Here is a 23,407-nt window from a genome sequence, read left to right on the forward strand (position 1 = left end):
ATACCGTTGTTTTTTAACCACAGACCCGTGGGCTCATTGTTGGGCTGATAGCACCCCCGAGAGGGCCGGCAAAACATTTTTTTTCCTCAGCTGTGGTCCGTTTGGGCCGCAGAAGTACTCAGTTGTAATACTTTTTTTTTGACACTATTAAACAAACAAGAAGTAAGGAGCTAAAGTTAGAGAGAAGTTTCTTAAGCGCAAAAATTATGACTAAAGTAGTGAAGCTGTATTTTCATTTTTTAACTTAAATTTTACTGACAGTTTAAGAAATATACATTTAGTTTGAATTCATTTACTCTAGCGTTCTACTGGGGGACTTCAATGCTCATGTTGGCAGCGACAGTGAAACCTGGAGAGGCGTGATTGGGAAGAATGGCCGCCCGGATCTGAACCCGAGTGGTGTTTTGTTATTGGACTTTTGTGCCCGTCACAGATTGTCCATAATGAACACCATGTTCAAACATAAGGGTGTCCATATGTGCACTTGGCACCAGGACACCCTAGGCCGCAGTTCCATGATCGACTTTGTAGTTGTGTCATCGGATTTGCGGCCTCATGTTTTGGACACTCGGGGTGAAGAGAGGGGCGGAGCTTTCAACCGATCACCACCTGGTGGTGAGTTGGCTGCGATGGTGGGGGAGGATGCCGGACAGACCTGGCAGGCCCAAACGCATTGTGAGGGTTTGCTGGGAACGTCTGGCAGAGTCTCCTGTCAGAGAGAGTTTCAATTCCCACCTCCGGAAGAACTTTGAACATGTCACGAGGGAGGTGCTGGACATTGAGTCCGAGTGGACCATGTTCCGCGCCTCTATTGTCGAGGCAGCTGATTGGAGCTGTGGCCGCAAGGTAGTTGGTGCCTGTCGTGGCGGTAATCCTAGAACCCGTTGGTGGACACCGGCGGTGAGGGATGCCGTCAAGCTGAAGAAGGAGTCCTATCGGGTTCTTTTGGCTCATAGGACTCCTGAGGCAGCGGACAGGTACCGTCAGGCCAAGCGGTGTGCGGCTTCAGCGGTTGCGGAGGCAAAAACTCGGACATGGGAGGAGTTCGGGGAAGCCATGGAAAACGACTTCCGGACGGCTTCGAAGCGATTCTGGACCACCATCCGCCGCCTCAGGAAGGGGAAGCAGTGCACTATCCACACCGTGTATGGTGAGGTTGGTGTTCTGCTGACCTCGACTGCGGATGTTGTGGATCGGTGGAGAGAATACTTCGAAGACCTCCTCAATCCCACCAACACGTCTTCCTATGAGGAAGCAGTGCCTGGGTAATCTGTGGTGGACTCTTCTATTTCTGGGGCTGAGGTTGCTGAGGTAGTTAAAAAGCTCCTCTGGGTCAGGGCCCCGGGGGTGGATGAGACCCGCCCGGAGTTCCTTAAGGCTCTGGATGCTGTGGGGCTGTCTTGGTTGACAAGACTCTGCAGCATCGCGTGGACATCGGGGGCGGTGCCTCTGGATTGGCAGACCGGGGTGGTAGTTCCTCTCTTTAAGAAGGAGAACCGGAGGGTGTGTTCTAACTATCGTGGGATCACACTCCTCAGCCTTCCCGGTAAGGTCTATTCAGGTGTACTGGAGAGGAGGCTACGCCGGATAGTCGAACCTCGGATTCAGGAGGAACAGTGTGGTTTTCGTCCTGGTCGTGGAACTGTGGACCAGCTCTATACTCTCGGCAGGGTCCTTGAGGGTGCATGGGAGTTTGCCCAACCAGTTTACATGTGCTTTGTGGACTTGGAGAAGGCATTCGACCGTGTCCCTCGGGAAGTCCTGTGGGGAGTGCTCAGAGAGTATGGGGTATCGGACTGTCTGATTTTGGCGGTCCGCTCCCTGTATGATCAGTGTCAGAGCTTGGTCCGCATTGCCGGCAGTAAGTCGGACACGTTTCCAGTGAGGGTTGGACTCCGCCAAGGCTGCCGGACAGACCTGGCAGGCCCAAATGCATTGTGAGGGTTTGCTGGGAACGACTGCCCTTTGTCACCGATTCTGTTCATAACTTTTATTCTGTTCATAACTTTTATGGACAGAATTTCTAGGCGCAGTCAAGGCGTTGAGGGGATCCGGTTTGGTGGCTGCAGGATTAGGTCTCTGCTTTTTGCAGATGATGTGGTCCTGATGGCTTCATCTGGCCAGGATCTTCAGCTCTCTCTGGATCGGTTCGCAGCAGAGTGTGAAGCGACTGGGATGAGAATCAGCACCTCCAAGTCCGAGTCCACGGTTCTCGCCCGAAAAAGGGTGGAGTGCCATCTCCGGGTTGGGGAGGAGACCCTGCCCCAAGTGGAGGAGTTCAAGTACCTCGGAGTCTTGTTCACGAGTGAAGGAAGAGTGGATCGTGAGGTCGACAGGCGGATCGGTGCGGCATCTTCAGTAATGCGGGCGCTGTATCGATCCGTTGTGGTGAAGAAGGAGCTGAGCCGGAAGGCAAAGCTCTCAATTTACCGGTCGATCTACGTTCCCATCCTCACCTATGGTCATGAGCTTTGGGTTATGACCAAAAGGACAGGATCACGGGTACAAGCGGCCGAAATGAGTTTCCTCCGCCGGGTGGCAGGGCTCTCCCTTAGAGATAGGGTGAGAAGCTCTGTCATCCGGGGGGAGCTCAAAGTAAAGCCGCTGCTCCTCCACATCGAGAGGAGCCAGATGAGGTGGTTCGGGCATCTGGTCAGGATGCCACCCGGTCGCCTCCCTCGGGAGGTGTATAGGGCACGTCCGACCGGTAGGAGGCCACGGGGAAGACCCAGGACACGTTGGGAAGACTATGTCTCCCGGCTGGCCTGGGAACGCCTCGGGATCCCCCGGGAGGAGCTGGACGAAGTGGCTGGGGAGAGGGAAGTCTGGGCTTCCCTGCTTAGGCTGCTGCCCCCGCGACCCGACCTCGGATAAGCGGAAGAAGATGGATGGATGGAATCACTCTAGCACTGCAAATTATTGTATTATATTTTTAGCAGTTTTTATAAGTCCCTTCTTTTGCAGTATATTTGGTTAGTACTTCTTTTTGTAAACAGCGTGACTTAAAGTCTGGTTTATACTTTCGCGTCACGTAATCTGTGTAAACAACGCCGTCTTGCTCCAACCCCTGCATACCCTCCCGCAAACCCTGACCTGCACCTCCCAAAATCCTAGATTTGCGTCAGTGGCGACGCATACTGCAGAGCTGAGATTGGTCAGCTTTTGCTGAGAAGAGTCCCTGAGCACAGAAGAGCAGACTTTGTGCTTGAAATGCACACACTATTTTATGAAATAAAGCAACACTGATTGATCATTTGCATGCAAACTGATATTATATACTTAATATCTCGACATGCAATGAAAATAATTACTGCAAGTCTGTTTTAGCATTTTGTGTTGTTGTGCCCAGAAGTTGTCACACAGTATGACACTATTTTTCACTTTTATTTCCAATATTTTGCCAACAGGTTCAATCCCAAAACATTTTTCTCACGCACACACGTTTTCTTACACACACACACACACACACACACACACACACACACACACACACACACACACACACACACACACTTCCTCATTCTCCTTTAATCATATTCACGAAGATGTGAGCTCTAAATCATGGGTGTCAAACTCTGGCCCGCGGGCCAAATTTGGCCCACCGTGTAATTTCACTTGGCCCTTGAGGCGATATCAAATTAACACTAAAGCTGGCCCGCCGATCCTCCCGGGAGTCTTCCAAACGCCAGCCAGCCAGCCAGCCAGCCAGCGCTGGGGCTGGCCCAGTCACATAACATGTGCGGCTTCTGCACGCACACACATTAGAATGCAACGCATACTTCATCAACAGCGATACAGGTTACACTGAGGGTAGCCGAATAAAAGACTTTAACACTGTTAGAAATATACGCCACACTGTGAATCCACACCAAACCAGAACCCTTTGCAGCACTAACTCTTCCTGGACGCTACAAGGTGTGTGTGTGTGTGGGGGGGGGGGGGGGTTTGGTGGTAGCGGGGGTGTATTTTGTAGTGTCCCGGAAGAGTTAGTGCTGCAAAGGATTCTGGGTATTTGTTCTGTTGTGTTTATGTTGTGTTACGATGCGGATGTTCTCCCGAAATGTGTTTGTCATTCTTGTTTGGTGTGGATTCACAGTGTGGGGTATATTTCTAACAGTGTTAAAGTTTTTTATACTAGCACCCTCAGTGTAACCTGTATCGCTGTTGATGAAGTATGCGTTGCATTCGCTCGTGTGTGCGTACAGAAGCCGCAAATATCTTGTGACTGGGTCTGAACGATGTTAGAATGGATGAAAAGCGGACGTGACGATAGCTTGTAGTTAAAGGTTAATTTGTTCAACCTTGGCCCGCGGCTTTGTTCAGTTTTAAATTTTGGACCACTCTGTATTTGAGTTTGACATTCCTGCTCTAAATGATCGCACATGCACATACGCATTAACACCAGTAGGTCGTTACAATAGTTATTTAACAGTTTTGTTTATTTTCAAATACATGGCTTTGTCTTGTACAATGTCCGGAACGACCAAATAGTGTTGCAAGTTTGCCAGTTCTCTGCCGGGTTGCACGGCCAAAGCCCACCTTTGTAAATGTCTTCCCTTTCGGTTTTGAAGCAATGTGAACATTAAAAGCGACTGTTGTTTCAAAAAGATTACCGTATTTTCCGCACTATAAGCCGCACCTAAAAACCACAAATTTTCACAAAAGCTGACAGTGCGTCTTATAACCCGGTGCGCCTTATATATGGATTAATATAAATATTTATTTTCATAAAGTTTCGGTCTCGCAACTACGGTAAACAGCCGCCATCTTTTTTCCCCGTAGAAGAGGAAGCGCTTCTTCTTCTATGGTAAGCAACCGCCAAGGTAAGCACCCGCCCCCATAGAAGAGGAAGCGCTTCTTCTTCTACTGTAAGCAACCACCCGCCCCCATAGAAGAAGAAGCCCCCGGATATTGCGTTTCATTTCATTTGTGTGTTTACATCTGTAAAGACCACAAAATGGCTCCTACTAAGCGACACGCGTATAACGCAGAATTTAAACTTAAGGCAATATTTAACCAAAGAACTCCAACCGCTCGATATTGGTGTCAACAGGGCATTTAAAGCACGACTGCGAACGGCGTGGGAACAATGGATGACCGAAGGCGAACACACCTTCACTAAGACAGGGAAACAGCGCCGGACGACATACGCCAACATCTGCCAGTGGATCGTAAATGCCTGGGCGGATATTTCGGTCACAACTGTGGTCCGAGCTTTCCGGAAGGCAGGATTCACAGAACTGCGACGAGACGGAGCCGGCCATTTTGGATCCCGTATTCGCCCAACTTTTTAATTCGGACACCGAAGGAGAAGAATTCGAGGGATTTATGAATGAAGAATAACTTCAGAAAGTGAGCGTTATGTTTATTTTGTGTGTTGTGACATTAACGTTCGAGCAACATTAAGTTATTGATGCTTATTGATTGCACATTTGCACATTACCGTACATTTTGGGAGTGAACAGAGTTGTTAGAACGCTGGTTTTTAATATATTATTAAAGTTTGACTGACCTATCTGACTGTTTTTTTGACATTCCCTTTAGCGCAGTTAGATGCGGCTTATAACACGGGGCGGCTTATAGGTGGACAAAGTTTTGAAATATGCCATTCATTGAAGGCGCGGCTTATAACCCAGGGCGGCTTATGGTGCGGAAAATACGGCTCCAGCTCTAACATCTCTCTCTCTCTCTCTCTCTCTCTCTCTCTCTCTCTCTCTCTCTCTCTCTCTCTCTCTCTCTCTCTCTCTCTCTCTCTCTCTCTCTCTCTCTCTCTCTCTCTCTCTCTCTCTCTCTCTCTCTCTCTCTCTCTCTCTCTCTCTCTCTCTCTCTCTCTCTCTCTCTCTCTCTCTCTCTCTCTCTCTCTCTCTCTCTCTCTCTCTCTCTCTCTCTCTCTACGGAAGAGATTCAAGTCATTTGACAAGGTTTATCCTGTTAAACTGTATGCAGGTTAAATACAATTTTTTAGTATGATTAAAATCAAGAGTAAGTTACTAATTCAGTGTTAAAATTTGAGTGGACCCCCTCAGTAGTGGAAAAGTTTGGCCCCAACGTCAAAAAGGTTCAAAACCCCTGATCTAGACCACAGGGGCGTGTTTTAAATGTACATTTAAATCATCATATGTCCCCCTTTAAAAAAATCATACACAGACTAATTACCTTATCAGCAGGGGTCAGTTTGGTCCACGGCTTATCTGCTCTGCGATCATAGTCTTGGGCATCGGTGACTTCCACATATTCGTGGAATCGCAAAATTTTTCTGGCATGCAGCTCTGCAACTGTGGGTCTTTGACTCAGCTACATAAAATACAAGTTCGTTAGGTAGTGCAATATCAGCTAGAACACAGTATGACTCATTATGTCAGTTGTACAGTACACACCTTTCTAGTCAGTCGTCGCTTAATCTCTCTAACTTCTGCTTGTCTGTCAGCCGGATTTTTGGCTGGAACAAGACAGGATGAGAACAACAAAAGAGCTTTATTTAGACACTGTATTGAAATAAGGCTTGATGTGCAGACAAAGAAGAAAAATGTGGCTTCTAAAATTAAATGTATTCTGTGACCCAGATTTTAAACCTCTGCCTCTCTAGGGATGGGCACCTTTCACATTTGAACCAATATGGTATCAATTCCCAATATCTGGGAATCAGTATCGATTCTCCACAGTAACACTTTTCTGTATTTTTGTGTGTTCATGTGGTAATAAATGTTGATTTAATGTTAATTAAAAACAAAATTATATTTAACACAGAACGAATAACAACTGTGCTATTCAGTTGTTATACTGTTTGCAGTGAGTAATCGTTGCCATTAAGTTCAATGTGCTGGTCTTTTCTTTGGTTAAGCCCTACAAAATGTTTGCCTGTAGTGTACTTATTACACACCAGTTGTTTGATGGTAACATGCATCTTACTTGTAGTTTTGATGACCAAATTTGAAGTTGTTGAAATCGCCATGTAAATTCGCCAATAGGAGTCAGTAGCATTTATATGGCACATCCTATATATATTAGCTTTGAGCTACCTTGAAAAATGGAACCTTAATTTTGAGCACTTTCTATAGAGGTTAATTTGTGTCTTTATTACGAAAACTTTTTTTACACTGAATTTAGCTAACTTAATTTTTTTTTACCTCAAATTATATTGACAATTTCAGTAAAAACTAAAATCATTGTTTTAAAAATCTGCGTATAAAAATTCAGTCCTAAAAAATTTTGTGTCGAAAAATTCGCTGCGTTAAAAAGCCAGACTCACTTTTGGCAAATTAAGGCTGAAGCAATCGATTCGATCTCAGAATCAGCCAATAAGGTGTCAAGTTTGAGGTCACATGACAAGTGGTCTTGCAAAACAGCATAAAAAAGGCAGTTAACTGGACTACCTGGGCATAATACAACATAATAAAGATTTCAAAGCGGCCTGCTGGATGTTTTCAAATTATAGAAATGATTCCAAAGGTTAAAATTTGCGCTTATGTGTGACATTGCTGCGCTGCTTCATACAGACAAGGCACGGGGCAGAGTGGGCGGGGCAGCAACAAGTGTTAGATGAAGACTGATTTCTACAGCAAAGTTCTGCAGAACAGTCATATATTGAATAAGTGGATGTTTTTACAATATTAACTAAACAATAAAACACTGAATACTGAGAATATATGAATGTTGCTCCTATACTGCCAACCACCTCCTTAATCGACATCTTTTATAATCGAGCAAGAACAACAAAGATGCAACAAACATGGCAAAACATTAACGCAAAGGGTAAAAAACATCCACTTATTCCATATAATATCACTGTTCTCCAGAACTTTGCTGTAGAATTCTTCCTCCGTCTGACGCTCGCGTTTGCGAGGTCTCAGGCTCGTTGCTGTCCCGCCCACTATGCCGTGTGCCTCATCTGCATGAACCAGTGCAACAATGTCACTCAAAAGTGCATATTTTAACCAATCATTTATTTAGTTTGAAAACATCCAACAGGCCGGGTTGAAGTGTTTATTATGTTGTATTATGCCAAGGTACCACAGTTAACTGCCTTTTTAATGCTGTTTTGCAAGACCCGTGTCACGTGACTTGACACATCATTGGCTGGTTCTGAGACAGGATTGATTGCTTCAGTCTTAATTTACCGGAAGTGATCTTCAGCTCTCGCTGGATCGGTTCGCAGCCGAGTGTGAAGCGACTGGGATGAGAATTAGCACCTCCAAGTCCGAGTCCATGGTTCTTGCCCGGAAAAGGGTGGAATGCCATCTTCGGGTTGGGGAGGAGACCCTGCCCCAAGTGGAGGAGTTCAAGTACCTCGGAGTCTTGTTCACGAGTGAAGGAAGAGTGGATCGTGAGATTGACAGGCGGATCGGTGCGGCATCTTCAGTAATGCGGACGCTGTATCGATCCGTTGTGGTGAAGAAGGAGCTGAGCCGGAAGGCAAAGCTCTCAATTTACCGGTTGATCTACGTTCCCATCCTCACCTATGGTCATGAGCTTTGGGTTATGACCGAAAGGACAAGATCACGGGTACAAGCGGCCGAAATGAGTTTCCTCCGCCGGGTGGCAGGGCTCTCCCTTAGAGATAGGGTGAGAAGCTCTGTCATCCGGGGGGAGCTCAAAGTAAAGCCGCTGCTCCTCCACATCGAGAGGAGCCAGATGAGGTGGTTTGGGCATCTGGTCAGGATGCCACCCGATCGCCTCCCTCGGAAGGTGTTTAGGGCACGTCCGACCGGTAGGAGGCCACGGGGAAGACCCAGGACACGTTGGGAAGACTATGTCTCCCGGCTGGCCTGGGAACCCTTCGGCATCCCCCGGGAGGACCTGGACGAAGTGGCTGGGGAGAGGAAAGTCTGGGCTTCCCTGCTTAGGCTGCTGCCCCCGCGACCCGACCTCGGATAAGCGGAAGAAGATGGATGGATGGATGGATGGATGGAATTTTTCGACACTGAATCTTTCAGCACTGAATTTTTTCCACAGAACTTTAAACTGATTTTTTTTCAATGAAATTGAGAGCATAATTTGATGTAAAAACATGTCAGTTTACAAAGTTAAGAGTAATTACCTCCATTATTGCAAATAAACTGCATTTCTTAGTATCTTAATAAGTATGAATATAAAAAGCTAAAACATGAGCTGGCAAGCTAATAGCTAAGCTAACCATTAGGCTAGCTAAATTAGTGGTGTCTATAGTGGGTAGTATCAATATATGATCAATACTAGAGTGATTAGGTAGTTATATATTTTTTTTTGAACGAAAAAATGTTTTCCATATTTTAGTAAATGTGTACAACCTCAGGGAATAATTCCCTGGACACAGGAGGATTTTAAAGGCAAAACAGAAATGATTTAAATGAGTAGTATATACAAGTGTTTGATTTTGTCTATATTATTGTGTACTGTTGACATTGTTTTGCTCAAACAATTGTATGTAATAAAAGAGTATAATGTACTAGTTTAAATATTGTGTTGAAATTATTAAGTATGAATAGGCTCTTACCATAAATGCAATGAAAAATTTACAGTGATACATTCATGGGATCGGTGATGTTCGTATCAGAATCGGCAGCATAAAACCCTGATCAAAGCATCCCAAAATTGCAACATTACCTAAGAGGAAGTCAGCAATGAATACACCCGTTTACCCACCAAGTGCTTGTTTTGGTGCAAAGTCTACAACCGGGTGCAACCTAGGTAACGAAAATTGGTACCGTTTGATTTTACGTGAATTGGTACTCAGCAGTACACATGGAATTCAGTCGGTACCTTTAAAAGTACTGAGTACTAGTGAGTAGTAGTAAGTAGTAGTGAATTTGGTACCCATCCCTATTCCTCTTCCACTGACATTGCACCGTATGCAATAATCATTTTCAAACTTGGTAGTGCATCATTACAGACAATGCGTGAATGTACAGTGAGTGAGGTCATAGAGTAAAAGAAGACTGAAAGTAACAAAAAAAAAAATGTATGTCCTTCAGTTGTAACACAACTGTTTTATGTTACTGATACAAAAGTTCAACCAGGAAAAGTTGATACTCACGTTGAAGGATGTTTCTTTGCTCCAGCTCCTCAGCGGTAGGTCGCTGGCTAAGACGTCTAAAGGGAACAAAAGCGAATAGATTCTATTTTTAAACAAGTGAATCACTTTGTTATTCAAACCACAAGTACAACAAAGATCTTTTCAACATTTCATGAGGAGACGTACACTCACTCTTGTCGTTTCTTAATATACAAAAGCAGAACTGTTATTATGTATTTCTTTTTACCTTGTGAGTGCAGTACCAATCTGTGTGCGGATTGTCTCCCATTGCTCCCTGCTCTGCCAGGTGAGGCCGGTCTGTCCTGGTGGTTGGTCATCTCTGCCACTCCTCTCCTGCGAAAATCTGTCCCTGTCGGGCGCAGAGGAACGACTGCTCAATGCCAGAGTGTCTTTCCTCTTCACCCTACTGGCCAGAGCACCTGGATAATGGACAAGCAACAAGACACCTATGACATTTTACTCTCTACTTTCATCTAGTTCTATATGGTCTTTCTCTTGAGTCTATTTCTTAACAATTCTATACAAGAAGTGTCTCATATTACTGATTATGAATTAAACATAGTGAAAGGTGGCAAAAAGAACCCTGTGGAAACACATATACAGTACGGTATATGGTCAGTTGTTGCCATGAACACGCTCTGGGTATGCTGTAAGTCGCAATAACATGTCAACACCAAATACACACGACAGACAGACTGGTAGCACCGAACATACACCACAGAGTGGGCAGTTATGTGCAAGCACCTTTCTTCAGGATTGCAGACAACATTCAGTCTTTGACCAGCCCATTCTATTGTGATATGTTTATATTTGCATATACTGTACTTAACAAAAGTCTGATCCCACTATATGTTGTTTTAGCAATACTTCAATGTCTGCTTTAGCAGACTGCAAAGCACCAAAACTAAAACTTTGATTTACAAACCCCTCATTGTAGGAACTTTCCAATGTACAAACCACAGGTCAAATGAAAATGTGTTTTGGTGTAAAAACGTTTGATCCACCCACTGTGTGCATGCAGCTCAGCCATTTTGTGTCTGGCAGCACATCCATAGTGGGCAGGCTGATCGTTCTTTAGTGATCACTGATCATTCAATTAGCACAGTGCCACGTTTAGCTACTATGCTACTTTTTGTGCTTTTTAAGTGTTTTTCACCTTTCTTGTTAGTGTAATCCTGCTAACTGTGTCTGGTCATCAAAATAATACGATTACTTTAGTTGGAGCCTAAATTTTTTTTTTTAAATATTATGCTTGGTTATTATGTAGTTTAACGTTTTTATTTTCTAATACTATTCTATAAGGAAGTGTGTCCAAACTTTTTCCTGCACAGAGCCGCATAAAAAACAATTTTAAGAATGTAGGGGTCATTTCAATATACTGTAATTCCCTTTTCTGTATTTTATGTACCATTTAAAAAAAAATCAAAAACACTAAAGCTACTCCAGTGTAAGTCAATACTAAGTTGTTAAATATACTTCAAAAATTATTATTGATAGTGAGATATCTTATTAAAATAATGTTTCCCTTTTTCATGTTAAATTGTATGTATCGAAAAGGGGTGTCCAACGTCCAATCTTAGCCAATAAATAGTTTATCGACCTTCAACATGTTCTGAAAATCACATAAATTCATTAGGTGTATAAGATATATTGTGTAACAATAACAACTATTTGCTTCTTCACCTATAAAATATTCAAAAGCTAGGACAACTATTTCATTTTCAAATAGCTTAGCATATGCCGGTTTACATTTCATTGATTTTTGCATCTTTAATGTATCGACGTGGCCCCAGCCTCCTTGTATTTTTCAGTATGCTGCACTTGGTGGAAAAGGTTTGCCCTCCCAGTATAGAATGTTATCTGGGGGCTAATACAAATCAGGCTGCAGACTACAAATGTCACCCTTTGTACATCCCTGCTATCAAGGAATCTAGAACAGTAACAGTGAAGGTTGATAATATTCAACTGTAGTCCTGGAGGTGGCAGTAATATGCATAACGATTGGGATGTTTTCTTTTTCTTTTTTTTTTTTTTTTAGTTCTGCGTTAACAGAACATACATTCAAAAGCAAGCAATTTTTAATCTGGATAGTTTGATGCTTACTCAATGGGGGTTCTTCCTCCTCTTCCTCATCAGAGCCATCCTCTTTATAAAGCACAGGACCATCTGAATCGCTATCCTCTCGGTGCAGTCCATGCTCGTCGTCGTCGTCGTCATCTTCCTCTTCGTCGTCTTCCTCGTCGTCGTCATCTTCCTCCTCCTCATCAGCCTCTCTACCAGGAATGACACACATTCCGATGTCACCGACCATGCCCCGGCGACTCCGTGGTCCGAGCTCTGGCTGGGGGATCTCGCCGTCGTACTCCACCTCTTCCTCATCGTCATCCTCGTCCTCTTCGGAGTAATCGTCCTCAGACCTCATGGGAATGCAAAAAGTTTCAATTAGTTTTTATTTTGAACATTAACAAGCAATGGAAATATGACAAGACAGTCTCGTTAGGGTACTTGCTTTACGATTGACCAGTCGCTCTTAACTCACAGTTTTAGTGGTTGGATGCTGATAGGAAGGGGGCGACCTCGATCTGCTTGGTAATCAGGAGGCGTTTCAAAGAGTAATGTGTGCGCACGCTGCGACCCGTCTGGTTTGGGTTGAAATGGGCCAGGGCTAGAGAGAGCTCGCTGGATCATGATATGCAGTGGAACCGGAGCAGGGCGCTGGGGAGACTCAACGGTAGGGCTTGGTGGGTCAAACAAAATTGGTATGGGTTGGGGCAGCGGGTGCGGGTACGAGTGCTGATGGTGAAGGTGGTGGGGGTGCATGTGTTGGCGGGGCGGAGAGGGAGGTATGTGTGATGGCAGCGGCGGGGAGGGAGGAGTAGGAGAAGGCAGCTGAAAGGTCTCAGAGCTCTGCTCCTCAAGAAGAGGCTGGGGGGAGATGACGGGATGGCCTGAAGCAGCAGGATCCTCCGTGTTGCGTTTGGTGACTGGTGTGGTTCTCTTTGGGGGCATTGGTGGGGAGGGCTTGGCTGGGACCAGACTGGCGGCTCCCGTGCCTTGTGTGACGTCTCCTGCAGACAGAGGCAAAGTCCATAATGTAAAGTCAACATTTAAAACTCCTTAGTGAGCATCACAGACTTTGTTTTCTATCTTTCTTTGCTAATGTGAAATGAAAGCACATGCTACTCCCGCTGTACAGTCAAGAGATCCGGTCTGACAGAACACTGTCCAAATTAACAACTGGAATTACATGCCTGACTGAGCATGAGTGCATACAGAGAATGACGTCACGTGGCTGTGTCAACATGGATGCACACATTGAACTAACACGCAAGTGTGCAACATGTGCCCCGGGTCAGAGACAAAGGAGACACAAACAGCCTTGCATGCGCAAGAAAGCCAGACTTTAAACCTGTGCATCGCAACCTAGTGGACAATTTTAGGCTCATAAGTGGCATGCACATGTTTATACGTTATTTCTGAACGCTTTAAAGTCACATCTTTGTGAAGTCATCGCCGTGATGAGTGCTGCCAAACCATAAGCATGCAGTAGACAAATAAACTCTTAATCATTCTGTTACAACCATTATAGTGCATTCATTCTTGTCCATCACATTCCAGCAGAGTTGAGCGGGTCACTTCCTTAAAATTCCATTGATTAATTGCAGGCCATCGACCCGCTAAAAGTGTACTCTATTTGGCATGCCAAATTAAAGTATCAAGTTGAAATATGCTCAATTGCTTAAATACACAAAGCACACTCATTATCTACCTATTATGGGCATGCAACCTGTGTAGATCACATTGAAAGTGACGCAACCAAGGCCTATCGGGGAGGGAGGGGACATACGTGAACAGCCAGAAAGGACACTACATGGTGAAAAATGCAGACTCTGAAAATGGGGAGTGGTACTTCAGACACAGGGCACCCTGGTTTCAGACACCAGAGTGCCTTCTTTTTACCTGAGCGCAGGCCTCCAGCCCGCCGGCACAGGTAGACAGGCAGGGACAGATAGACATCATACTCGCACTCTCGCTTCCAGCAGGACCAGTAGAGCGGAAGTTGTGCATTCTCTCCCCCCTGCAGGGCGGAGACTAACAGGGGGAGACGGAGGCCCTCAGCTGGAGTGTTTAATAGCTGCAGGTACATGGCTGCGGGCTTTATGCAGTGTTCAGGGGTGTTTACACACTGTCAACTTCATTTAAAACATTCTCAATAATACTGACAGTGCCTCTACAAAATACTTTAATGGCCTTTCTCAATAGGTGGGTTAAAACATGAGAAAGATGGGTTTCTATTTGTCCCAGTGTCAGTCATCACAAATACAGTGTAAAGTATAACCGGTAATGTCAACATCATGCCTGGAAGTTATGCACACTCACACATGCACACAACCAAATGTTGAATCATCAGCGATAATAAGCCTCATAAGAATGAATCAAACAAAGTACATAGTCCCACTCAAATGGGAATTAGGCAGCAATCCCAAATGAAACAGAAAAACACAACAGCCAGTGAACTGCAGCCGTGTGAACTGAGGCTCACAGTCACAAGAGTCCCTGTTGTCTTCAAAGTGTCAAATGACGGAGAAGAAAATAGTTGCTACAATAGTCCGACTGTTATAATTAGCTCGATTAATGATGCTCAAACTGTTTAGAAAGGCTCGTTAAGGACACTTTTTCTTATAGATTCTTACATTAGCCGACTGAGCTTATTTATTCATAAATGTGATTAATGAAACACATTTGTAAATTGCAGCGCACAGTACCGTATATATCAACTGTGCAACTAAGCAAAGCTTACCCAGCATGCCAGGGTTGCCCCTGTTCACCGGCTTGGGCGGAGGTAAAGGCGGCTGCTTGGCGGCCTGAGTGGTTGATGACGACGACCCGGCCGACGAGGACTGCTGACTGCTCGTGCCTGAGGAGGAGACAATCCTTGTAGGCTTCGATGCGACACCCGAGGAGGAAGAGGCCGCCTGGTACTGGGCGGATGAATGGTTGGACGGGGTGCGAGATGGCCCCTCGCTACCAGGTTCAGCCGTGGAGCTTATCAGCCACTTTGGAGGCATGACGGACTGTTTGGGTGGCAGAGGTTCACGAAGAGTGTCTTCAGGGTCAGGGACAAAATTGCTGTCTGACTCTATGAAAACAAGACACCATGGGAAATGATCAGAACAGTTGAACTATATTGTATAAGAACAGAAAAAAATAATCAATTACTATTAAAAACAGAACCACATCTTTTTGTCTTTTTCCCCATTAGAGAATTTTATTTTGAATTCTATCTAAACATGGCTGGCTATAGATGTTGCATTTGAGGACAACAACAACAGTAAGCTATTTGCTGCCAGTTCACCACTCCAAATATGCACCGTGATAGCACTTGATTGAGAATTGCATTATCTATGGATCAGTGGCGACGCGATAAACAGCGTAAGTGACTGCAATTACCAACACACCACACAATCCACAGCCTTCCCAGCATGATTACTGTATATCTGACGAATCCCACAATCTTTTGAAACCTCTACACCTTTCCTTGGTTGCAACTCTGAAATGTCCGATTATTCCTTCATATTTACAGTCTTTATTTATTCATATTTACAGTCTATACAGATGTGATGTTAAGCATCAGATCCTCAAAGAGAGAGAAGACTGGTTGAAGTGGGTGTCAACTGGAATTGGTTCTGATTTTGCCTGATAGCACGTCCTTTAGGGATGGGAATCGAAAACTGGTTCTTGTTCAGAACCGGTTCCCAATGTATCAATTCCTTGTAATCACTAGCCAATTTTTCAAACGATTTCCTTAACGACGCCACGGATGGGAATTATGTCATTGTGCAACATTCTTTGTGACCTCAGACAGCAAAATGGCAGCACCTGGGCAGAACAAACGCTTTAAAATTACATTTTACAAGAAAGGATTGCAACGGCGCTACTTGTAATATTTGCAAGATTTCTATTGCATCAAAAAGATGTCATACGAGCAATATGCTGTAACATTTGAACATACAGCATGCAAGAACTTTAAATTAAAGTTGCGTTTTTGAACCGCGTCAATCTCATCCCAGCTGCAGTAACGCTGGTACATCATCTGCCATATATACAACAGGTATTACTTACCGCCTATCATAATAGCAGTATTATTTGTTAAATTGAAATTACCGGTAATGTCTTCTCATTTAGATGAGCAAGACGAGAAACAGATTCTGACTGGCTCCCAGGCGGGCAGTAAGTACTAGCTCTAGTTCATGTCCGGCACTATAGCGTCTCCTTTTACAATGGCAGGGAAAGAACATGCAGGACAGACAAACAGTGACTAAGTTTGGGGTCAAAACCTTGTAGCAATTTGCCACACTGCTTCTGATTTTCCAGAAGTCAACGTTCAATTATAGTTGGAGAAAAGTTCAATGTTTTCCTGAAACCACATTTTCACTAAGTCATTGCCATTATATAGTTGAAACTCCAAAAATGTGAATATTGTGTAAAAGTCCATACATCAATTTCAAATGTCAAACTAATACATAATATTAACTCATTACATGCAAAGTGAGATATGTCAAGGTTTTATTATAGTTTCGATGATCATAGCTTTTTTAAAGACCCCACATTTTCTGAGATTTTCAATTCAAGGTATTCATAAGCTGTAAACCATAAACATCAACTTCATATCAAAAGCAGGCTTGAATGTCTTGAGTTGCGTGTTATGTACCGTATATGATAGTTTCACCTTGAAAAACTAAACAAACCATTCTAGTATTTTGAGTTTCACCAGTTTTTTTCTTTGGAGATGACAAAAGATGCTTAAAAGTTTTGAAAATGTTACTAAATGTTACATTTTTGCATATTTTCCAAATGTGTTTTATTTTGTCAAATTTTACACAAGAATATTTTGTTCCTCATACGTTATTTTTTTTATACGCTATGTGCCTCCTAAGTGCTCACTGTTGGCTTTGTAAGGTCATGTTACCTCCAAATGAAACAAACCAAACCAAATTGATGCTAATCCACATTTCTGTTCTCTTTTTTCCCCAAATAAGAATCGATAAAAGAACCATTAAGGAACCAAATTGTTAGGCAGAATCAAAAGTGGAATCAGAACCGGAAATATTTGATCAATTCCCATCCCCAACGTCCTCCTAAAATCTAGAATGGATGCAGTGTTCAACCAATACATTAACATTCTCCAATAAATAATAGAAAGATACCCTACCTAGATTACGGGCAACATTGTAGTTATGATTGCCCTTAGACAGCTGTTTGTAACCAAGGAACCATATAAATGGATAAAGTCCTCATCCTATTACTACCTCTACATTTAACAAAAAGATTTGTTCATAAGACCAATTTGCATTAAATAATATCGACCAAAAAAATGCTAAATTTAAAGTACAAATGTATTTAGCAAGAAAGCTGCAGTAGGGAATGTGTTGTATTGCTGCAATAATGACTGCAATGAGCCTGTTTTGTGCATCTTTTCATACAAGTTTAAACGTGTAAACCCCAGAAGAATGCACCAGACTGTTTTGCTTGTGAAATGGAGTGGATTATTTTCAATACCAGTGCATAATTATGAGACATGTTTAACTAAAGTATGTTACACATTAATATTGTTAAAATAATTAACGTATTTAAAAAAAACATTTTGTGTTTTGGTGTCAATATTACTGTACACTATATTTAATATGCTGATTTATTGTCTACACATAAAATTCAGGAGACAGAGTCTCAGAAAGTCTCCACCCTGGCTGGAGGGATATAAAAGGCAAAAAATTATGCAAACATCACGCCGTGAAGACTCAGCATGGGGTGATCAGCTCATTGTGCGCCTACATAACTGGCAGAGGTGGAAATCTTTAGGCACCTCACCATTCAATTTTGATCCAGGGGTTACAATTTGATTATAAATGTATACACGCTGCTCCATCATGCTCCGGCACTATTTTTCTGTGCTAATACAGTAGTAACATTGCCTTCTTAATGGAATTTGGTTGTTAGCTACAGTAAGAACTTAATTTATTAAGATCCAAAAACCACGCACTGCAACCTATAAACTAGCATTTACTATTAGTGGGTGTGTTGAGTGTGATTTACTAAGACTGTGTGTACAATTATAAAGATGTGCGGACCGCTTTATTTAAATGAAGATTTTGCGTGTACTGTACTACTGTATATGGGCATCACAACGGAGACACTGTCATTTACTGCACATTCATGTAATCATTCTCCTAGCTGTGACATTTTGTTATGTTTTCAAACATGCAGGAGACATCTACCACTTTTTATGGGTATTTTAGAAGCAGTCGTGCAGGGCATCTACATTGGCACTTTTTTTTTTTAACCACTGATGGTGCATGGGAGAGAGGCTGCACTTACACCGCTCAATACGCAAAAATGCATACTTCAAAAAGTTTTTTTCATAGAATATATATATATATATATATATATATATATATATATATATATATATATATATATATATAATCTTTGTGAAAACTCCGAAAGTCATTCAAAAAAATACAAATGGACACCAAAACGCATCAATTTAATTTATTTTAATCAGCTCCTTGAGTCCTCTAGCAGCTTTAAAATGATGTTGATGAATAGACGATGTGTCTAATGTGTATTATTTCTGACCATCCAAATATGTTGAAACGTACATGAATGATGGAGGATGGTCATCTGTCCATTGTGTGTCTGTACAGCACTGATCCTGCAGTCGTGTGTGAAAGTGTCAGTTTGCACAATGACTAAATAAAACACATAATAGTGCTCGCAAAACAGTGATGAATGTTGATGAATCACATTGCACGCTCTAAATAATTACCGGTATATTTGCATTATCTCCTCCCAGTATTGTGGGCGTTTTGATGATCAGTGTATATTTTGCATATTAATAAAGACAGGGAAACAAAATGGATGGCAGGCCTTACTCTGCTCACTTAACAGTCTCAATCCACTTTGCACAAGTTTAGTAGATCAGCTCTGCATGTGCTATCAAGTTGGCACATGTTTTAGTACACGCAAACGTTTAGTAAATCGGGCACTGCGCGTGTCCAACTCTAACCTGGAGAAGAGGATTGATTGCACTTTGTCAGGCCTCTAACTTCACACCTGTACAACTTGGGTGTACCACCTGAAGACTAAGCTCCTGCTGGTAGCTCTTAACCACAGTAAGGTGAATCTGTTAGGAGGAAAACTAAAAAATAATAGTACAATAAGTAAAATAAAGTGTCCTTCATCCACATTTTATCAACCATCACATTTATCTTAACTTGATGGCCTAATTCTTAAACTGAATGTAACCTACAGTAGGACTTCACACACTATAGTCAATATTGACCAAACTGAAAAGTACAGTTGTCTTATGAATAATACACAAACATTCTTCTCAAACTAGTTTATCATCAGGTCAGCTGGATCATGTGATCTCCTCTAATTTAGACAGAAAAACTTAACAGTACTGCCTACAGTCTAGACATAGTAATGCTTCTTTTCAAGTTGTGTTTTTACTGTACCAACTAACAAACAGGGAGTCAACAGTTCCCTCTTTTCTTTAAAATTATAATTATTTCATTGTGTGTCTGACCAGTAAGCATGTAAACACTTGCAGCGTGAGGAACTTTACATTGACGCAAATATCGGCAGCTTGCGTACTCGTTTTAATCACTGTTTAAACAAGAATAGCAACTGACTGTTTTGACAGAACACTTTATGCAGCAAATACACAAAGCTTTAACTTATAGTCTGTAGATTTCACAATCGATGACTCGCCTACTGATGGCATCATATAGCGTCAAAAATAAAATGTGTCCTCTTCACTTTATCCCATTTTTTGTTTTGCCGCTTCTTCTTCTTATTCGTTGTTGTTTTGCGGTGGTTGCAGACTGAGCTAGTTCATTTCCGCCACCCACCTGCAACAAATGAATGCTCCTGTTTTTCCCAAATTTACCGTTTTTCTCTGAAATGACTTGCTTTTCACCTCTAGACCACTTGACACACTCACACTTTTCATTCAAGTTTGTTTATTCTTAGGTTTGAGATTTAACACCTATCTCCTACTCTCCCTCCCCTCCACGGTTTTTGCCTTTTATATCCAAATATTGAGGTGCACTTTTCACCACAATTGCTGTTTTTTCAGACTTATGTTTAGCTTGAAATGTACAGTTGATCACTTCAGCCATGAAACATGATTTTTTTTTTAACAATTAGCGAGTCCTCCTGGATTCGACAACACATGTCTACTCTTTCCACAGCTTTATCTCCTTGCACTTTTTAACTGCCTCTGCATATGATAGTTTATTGCCCGTTCTTATTTTGTGTATTACATCTGCTTTTTTTCTTGCCTCACAATCTGTATAGCCAACACTGTGTGCTCCGCCACAATTTACACACTTCTCCTGCAACCCTGCTCCACACTTGCCATGTTCATGGCCTCCCCCACACCTTCCACATGTTTGTTCCCCTTTACAATAAGCCGCTATATGATCATACTTCTGGCAATTGTAACACCGCAGAGGCGGTGGTACAAACAACTTACTTTATACCTCATGTACCCTGTAAATACAAATTGAGGAATAATTTCCTTTTGAAATTCCACTAATATTGACAGGCTATCTACTTTTTCACCTCTCCATGCTATGAATCGCCTCATGTTGAATACTTTCCCTCCTTTAATTATCTCCTTCATTTAGTCCAAATCCTCACTTTTGTTGGTCTCCTAGATGTTATCTTTCTGCCCTCGGTAACTTATTTTTTTACAAAGACTTAAGTTAAAATGCCTTTTCTCTTTGCCTCTCACTCTTACACACTATTATTGGGTCATCATTGTAATATACATTAGCCCTCTTTGCATCACCTATGTTTCCACAGAGGAACTGAATAATTGCACCTGGTCCTCTCTTGAATTTTAGTATTACTATGAACTCTGCCTCACCATCGGTCTTATTTCGCACAATTCTCTTTCTCACTGCTAATTGATGAGCTACTCCAAAACCTCTTCCTGCGAAATCGTTCCTCATCAAAGTCACTGCTTTCCTCACTCCGACTCAAATCCCTTTTCACATTGGCATTAGTAATTGATCATTCACCCTCCGACCTGATTACTGATTTTCAACTTTTTTGCGGCCTCACATGTTTTAGCGCTGCCTGTGAGACATTCAACTTGAACTTCCTCATTTCCGAAGGAAACACATCTGATAGGCCTCCTTCTTCGCTAACTCCCACCCTCTGTCATATTGTACGGTATTAAAAAACTGTGATTGGATATATTCTGAACTTATCCCACCCATTAACATGACAAAATTAAATATGATTGGATTTTGGCTCTGACAACCATTAGTCTCGTTTTTATATTTGTCAACACTGGTTTACTGAGGGCTGAAGGGAGGGGTTTGTGTGTCTGCGTCGGCGCGGACTGGCAGAGCCTTACTCATGTGATGGAAAGAATGGTAAATGGTAAATGGTAAATCGGTTGTACTTGTATAGCGCTTTTCTACCTTTTTAAGGAACTCAAAGCGCTTTGACACTATTTCCACATTCACCCATTCACACACACACATTCACACACTGACGGCGGGAGCTGCCATGCACGGCGCTAACCAGGACCCATCAGGAGCAAGGGTGAAGTGTCTTGCTTTTAGCAGCCTACTAAGTAATACAATAAATTAAAGTCCTTACTTGGTAGGAAGGCATTGTTGTTGTTTAAATTTCCATTCCTTTTAAAACCACAGAAACAGAATACACAGAAACTTTGGCCCCAGTCAAAGAGGTGCCTACTATCTACCCATTCATATCTATGGCTGACATTGTTGTCGAACTCTGTGGATATCATTCTCTTTTTTGCAGGGTATTTACACATTTTTCAAGAGCTTTCAAAACACCTCTAAATCGAAAAATTAAGGTTACTGTATATCTGGACAAAAATGACAACTAATATAAAAGATTTTTATTTAACAGGTTTAACTTGCTATGCATGCACACATTTAGGGAACAACAGGGTGCATTAATCAAATGTTAGACATGCAAGCTGCTTAAATAAACCAATCTTGTTTGGGGCCTGCAGCTCCCACCTACACCTTAAATGGCCTTCTTACATTCCAATTGTATCCTAGGAAAATTGGACCATCAAAGTTTAAAAAAAAAATAAAATAGAAGATAAATACCAGGCAGGAAAATAGCACACTGATTGGTCATTGCAAATAAAGTACTTAATAACCAAATAACCAAAAGCTGTTTTATTTGCTGGCTGATGGAACTATAATTGGTGTATGACATAATGTTAAGGAAGGGGCTATTTTTAGCTCATTAATTTGTCTCAGTGTTTTGTGGCTGTAAAACCCATGTCAGTTAGCTTCATTGCAAAAAAAGACATGTTTTATTTGTTATTCTAGTTTTAATTACTGTATATATTTTATGAACATTTTATTTTTATCACTTTATCAACCTGGAAGTTATCCAGAGCCAGTGTAGTTTATATTGTGCCACACACGTTTTTTAGATGAAGGGAAATTCCAAATAGTGATGTTATTTTGTCAAAGCATGAAGCTATGACACCACCTTATGGAATGCTTACAATGAAGATACAAGTCAAATTAAATTGTTCACAGTATTCCAGAATATTTTGTGTACATTTTAAATATTTTGATCAGATCTAACTGCTGCCAGTGATTGCTTCAATGATAGAAACGAGTTACCAGCAGTTGACTTCTAAAAAGTACGTAGTACAATGAATGAGCCAGTCTTTTGAACGGCACATTAAGAGGAACAGCAAAGAACACAGGTGCAACTAAGGGATCCTTTGGATTACATTTTGAGCTGTCCCCTGCCATCTTTTGTTTACATTTTATTTTGTTATGCTACAACTAATAGAATAGTGTTTAAAAAATACACAACAACAGATCTTGAAGACATTTTACTGGCTCGGTCCGATATCAAATTTAATACCTACCTTTTGAAAATTCCAGACATTCCAAACTATGTTATGGCCTTGTATTTAAAAGGGACCCTATTATGCAAAACCTTTTGTTTTACCTATTGGTAGCTGTTTTTGTGTAAATAAGACCGCCCACAAAATGGCACATCCTGAAGAGACGGTCAGAAAGCAGCTTGAAGATGCATAATTGTGACCAAAGAATCACCATTACAAGTTATGTAGACCACAAGAAAGTAATTTATAAGTAGAATTTTTTTTAATTTTTTTTTTTATAAGGACCCACAGGGACACTGTCCTGACTTATTATTAATCTACCGGTATACTTTGTAATTTCCTCTTTTTAGATAATTAGCTTCTGCTTTAATGTGGTTCCAGTTAGACTTATGTTGAGGTGTACAAAGCATTTATTCATTTTTTGTATCACTACTTCACATGCAAGCTAACTTAGGGCTGCGGTTAGC

General features: G+C 42.1%; 1 protein-coding gene across 10 annotated transcripts in view; it reads right to left on the bottom strand.

Moving 5' to 3' along the window:
- phactr4b (phosphatase and actin regulator 4b) overlaps positions 1–23,407 on the bottom strand; it is a 66,942-nt gene that overhangs the window by 2,329 nt on the left and 41,206 nt on the right. For 9 of the 10 annotated variants that reach the window (XM_072912989.1, XM_072912987.1, XM_072912988.1 and 6 more), the window contains 8 exons: positions 14,814–15,152; positions 13,973–14,104; positions 12,552–13,080; positions 12,116–12,429; positions 10,239–10,431; positions 10,013–10,068; positions 6,378–6,439; positions 6,157–6,294 (listed from right to left, as the gene is read on the bottom strand). In XM_072912989.1, the coding sequence (XP_072769090.1) occupies positions 6,157–6,294; positions 6,378–6,439; positions 10,013–10,068; positions 10,239–10,431; positions 12,116–12,429; positions 12,552–13,080; positions 13,973–14,104; positions 14,814–15,152 (1,763 nt within the window). The remainder of the gene's footprint in view (positions 1–6,156; positions 6,295–6,377; positions 6,440–10,012; positions 10,069–10,238; positions 10,432–12,115; positions 12,430–12,551; positions 13,081–13,972; positions 14,105–14,813; positions 15,153–23,407) is intronic. The other variant, XM_072912990.1, reaches the window with a different exon arrangement.

Source organism: Nerophis lumbriciformis, linkage group LG04, assembly GCF_033978685.3.
Source record: "Nerophis lumbriciformis linkage group LG04, RoL_Nlum_v2.1, whole genome shotgun sequence".
NCBI classification, from domain to species: Eukaryota; Metazoa; Chordata; class Actinopteri; order Syngnathiformes; family Syngnathidae; genus Nerophis; species Nerophis lumbriciformis.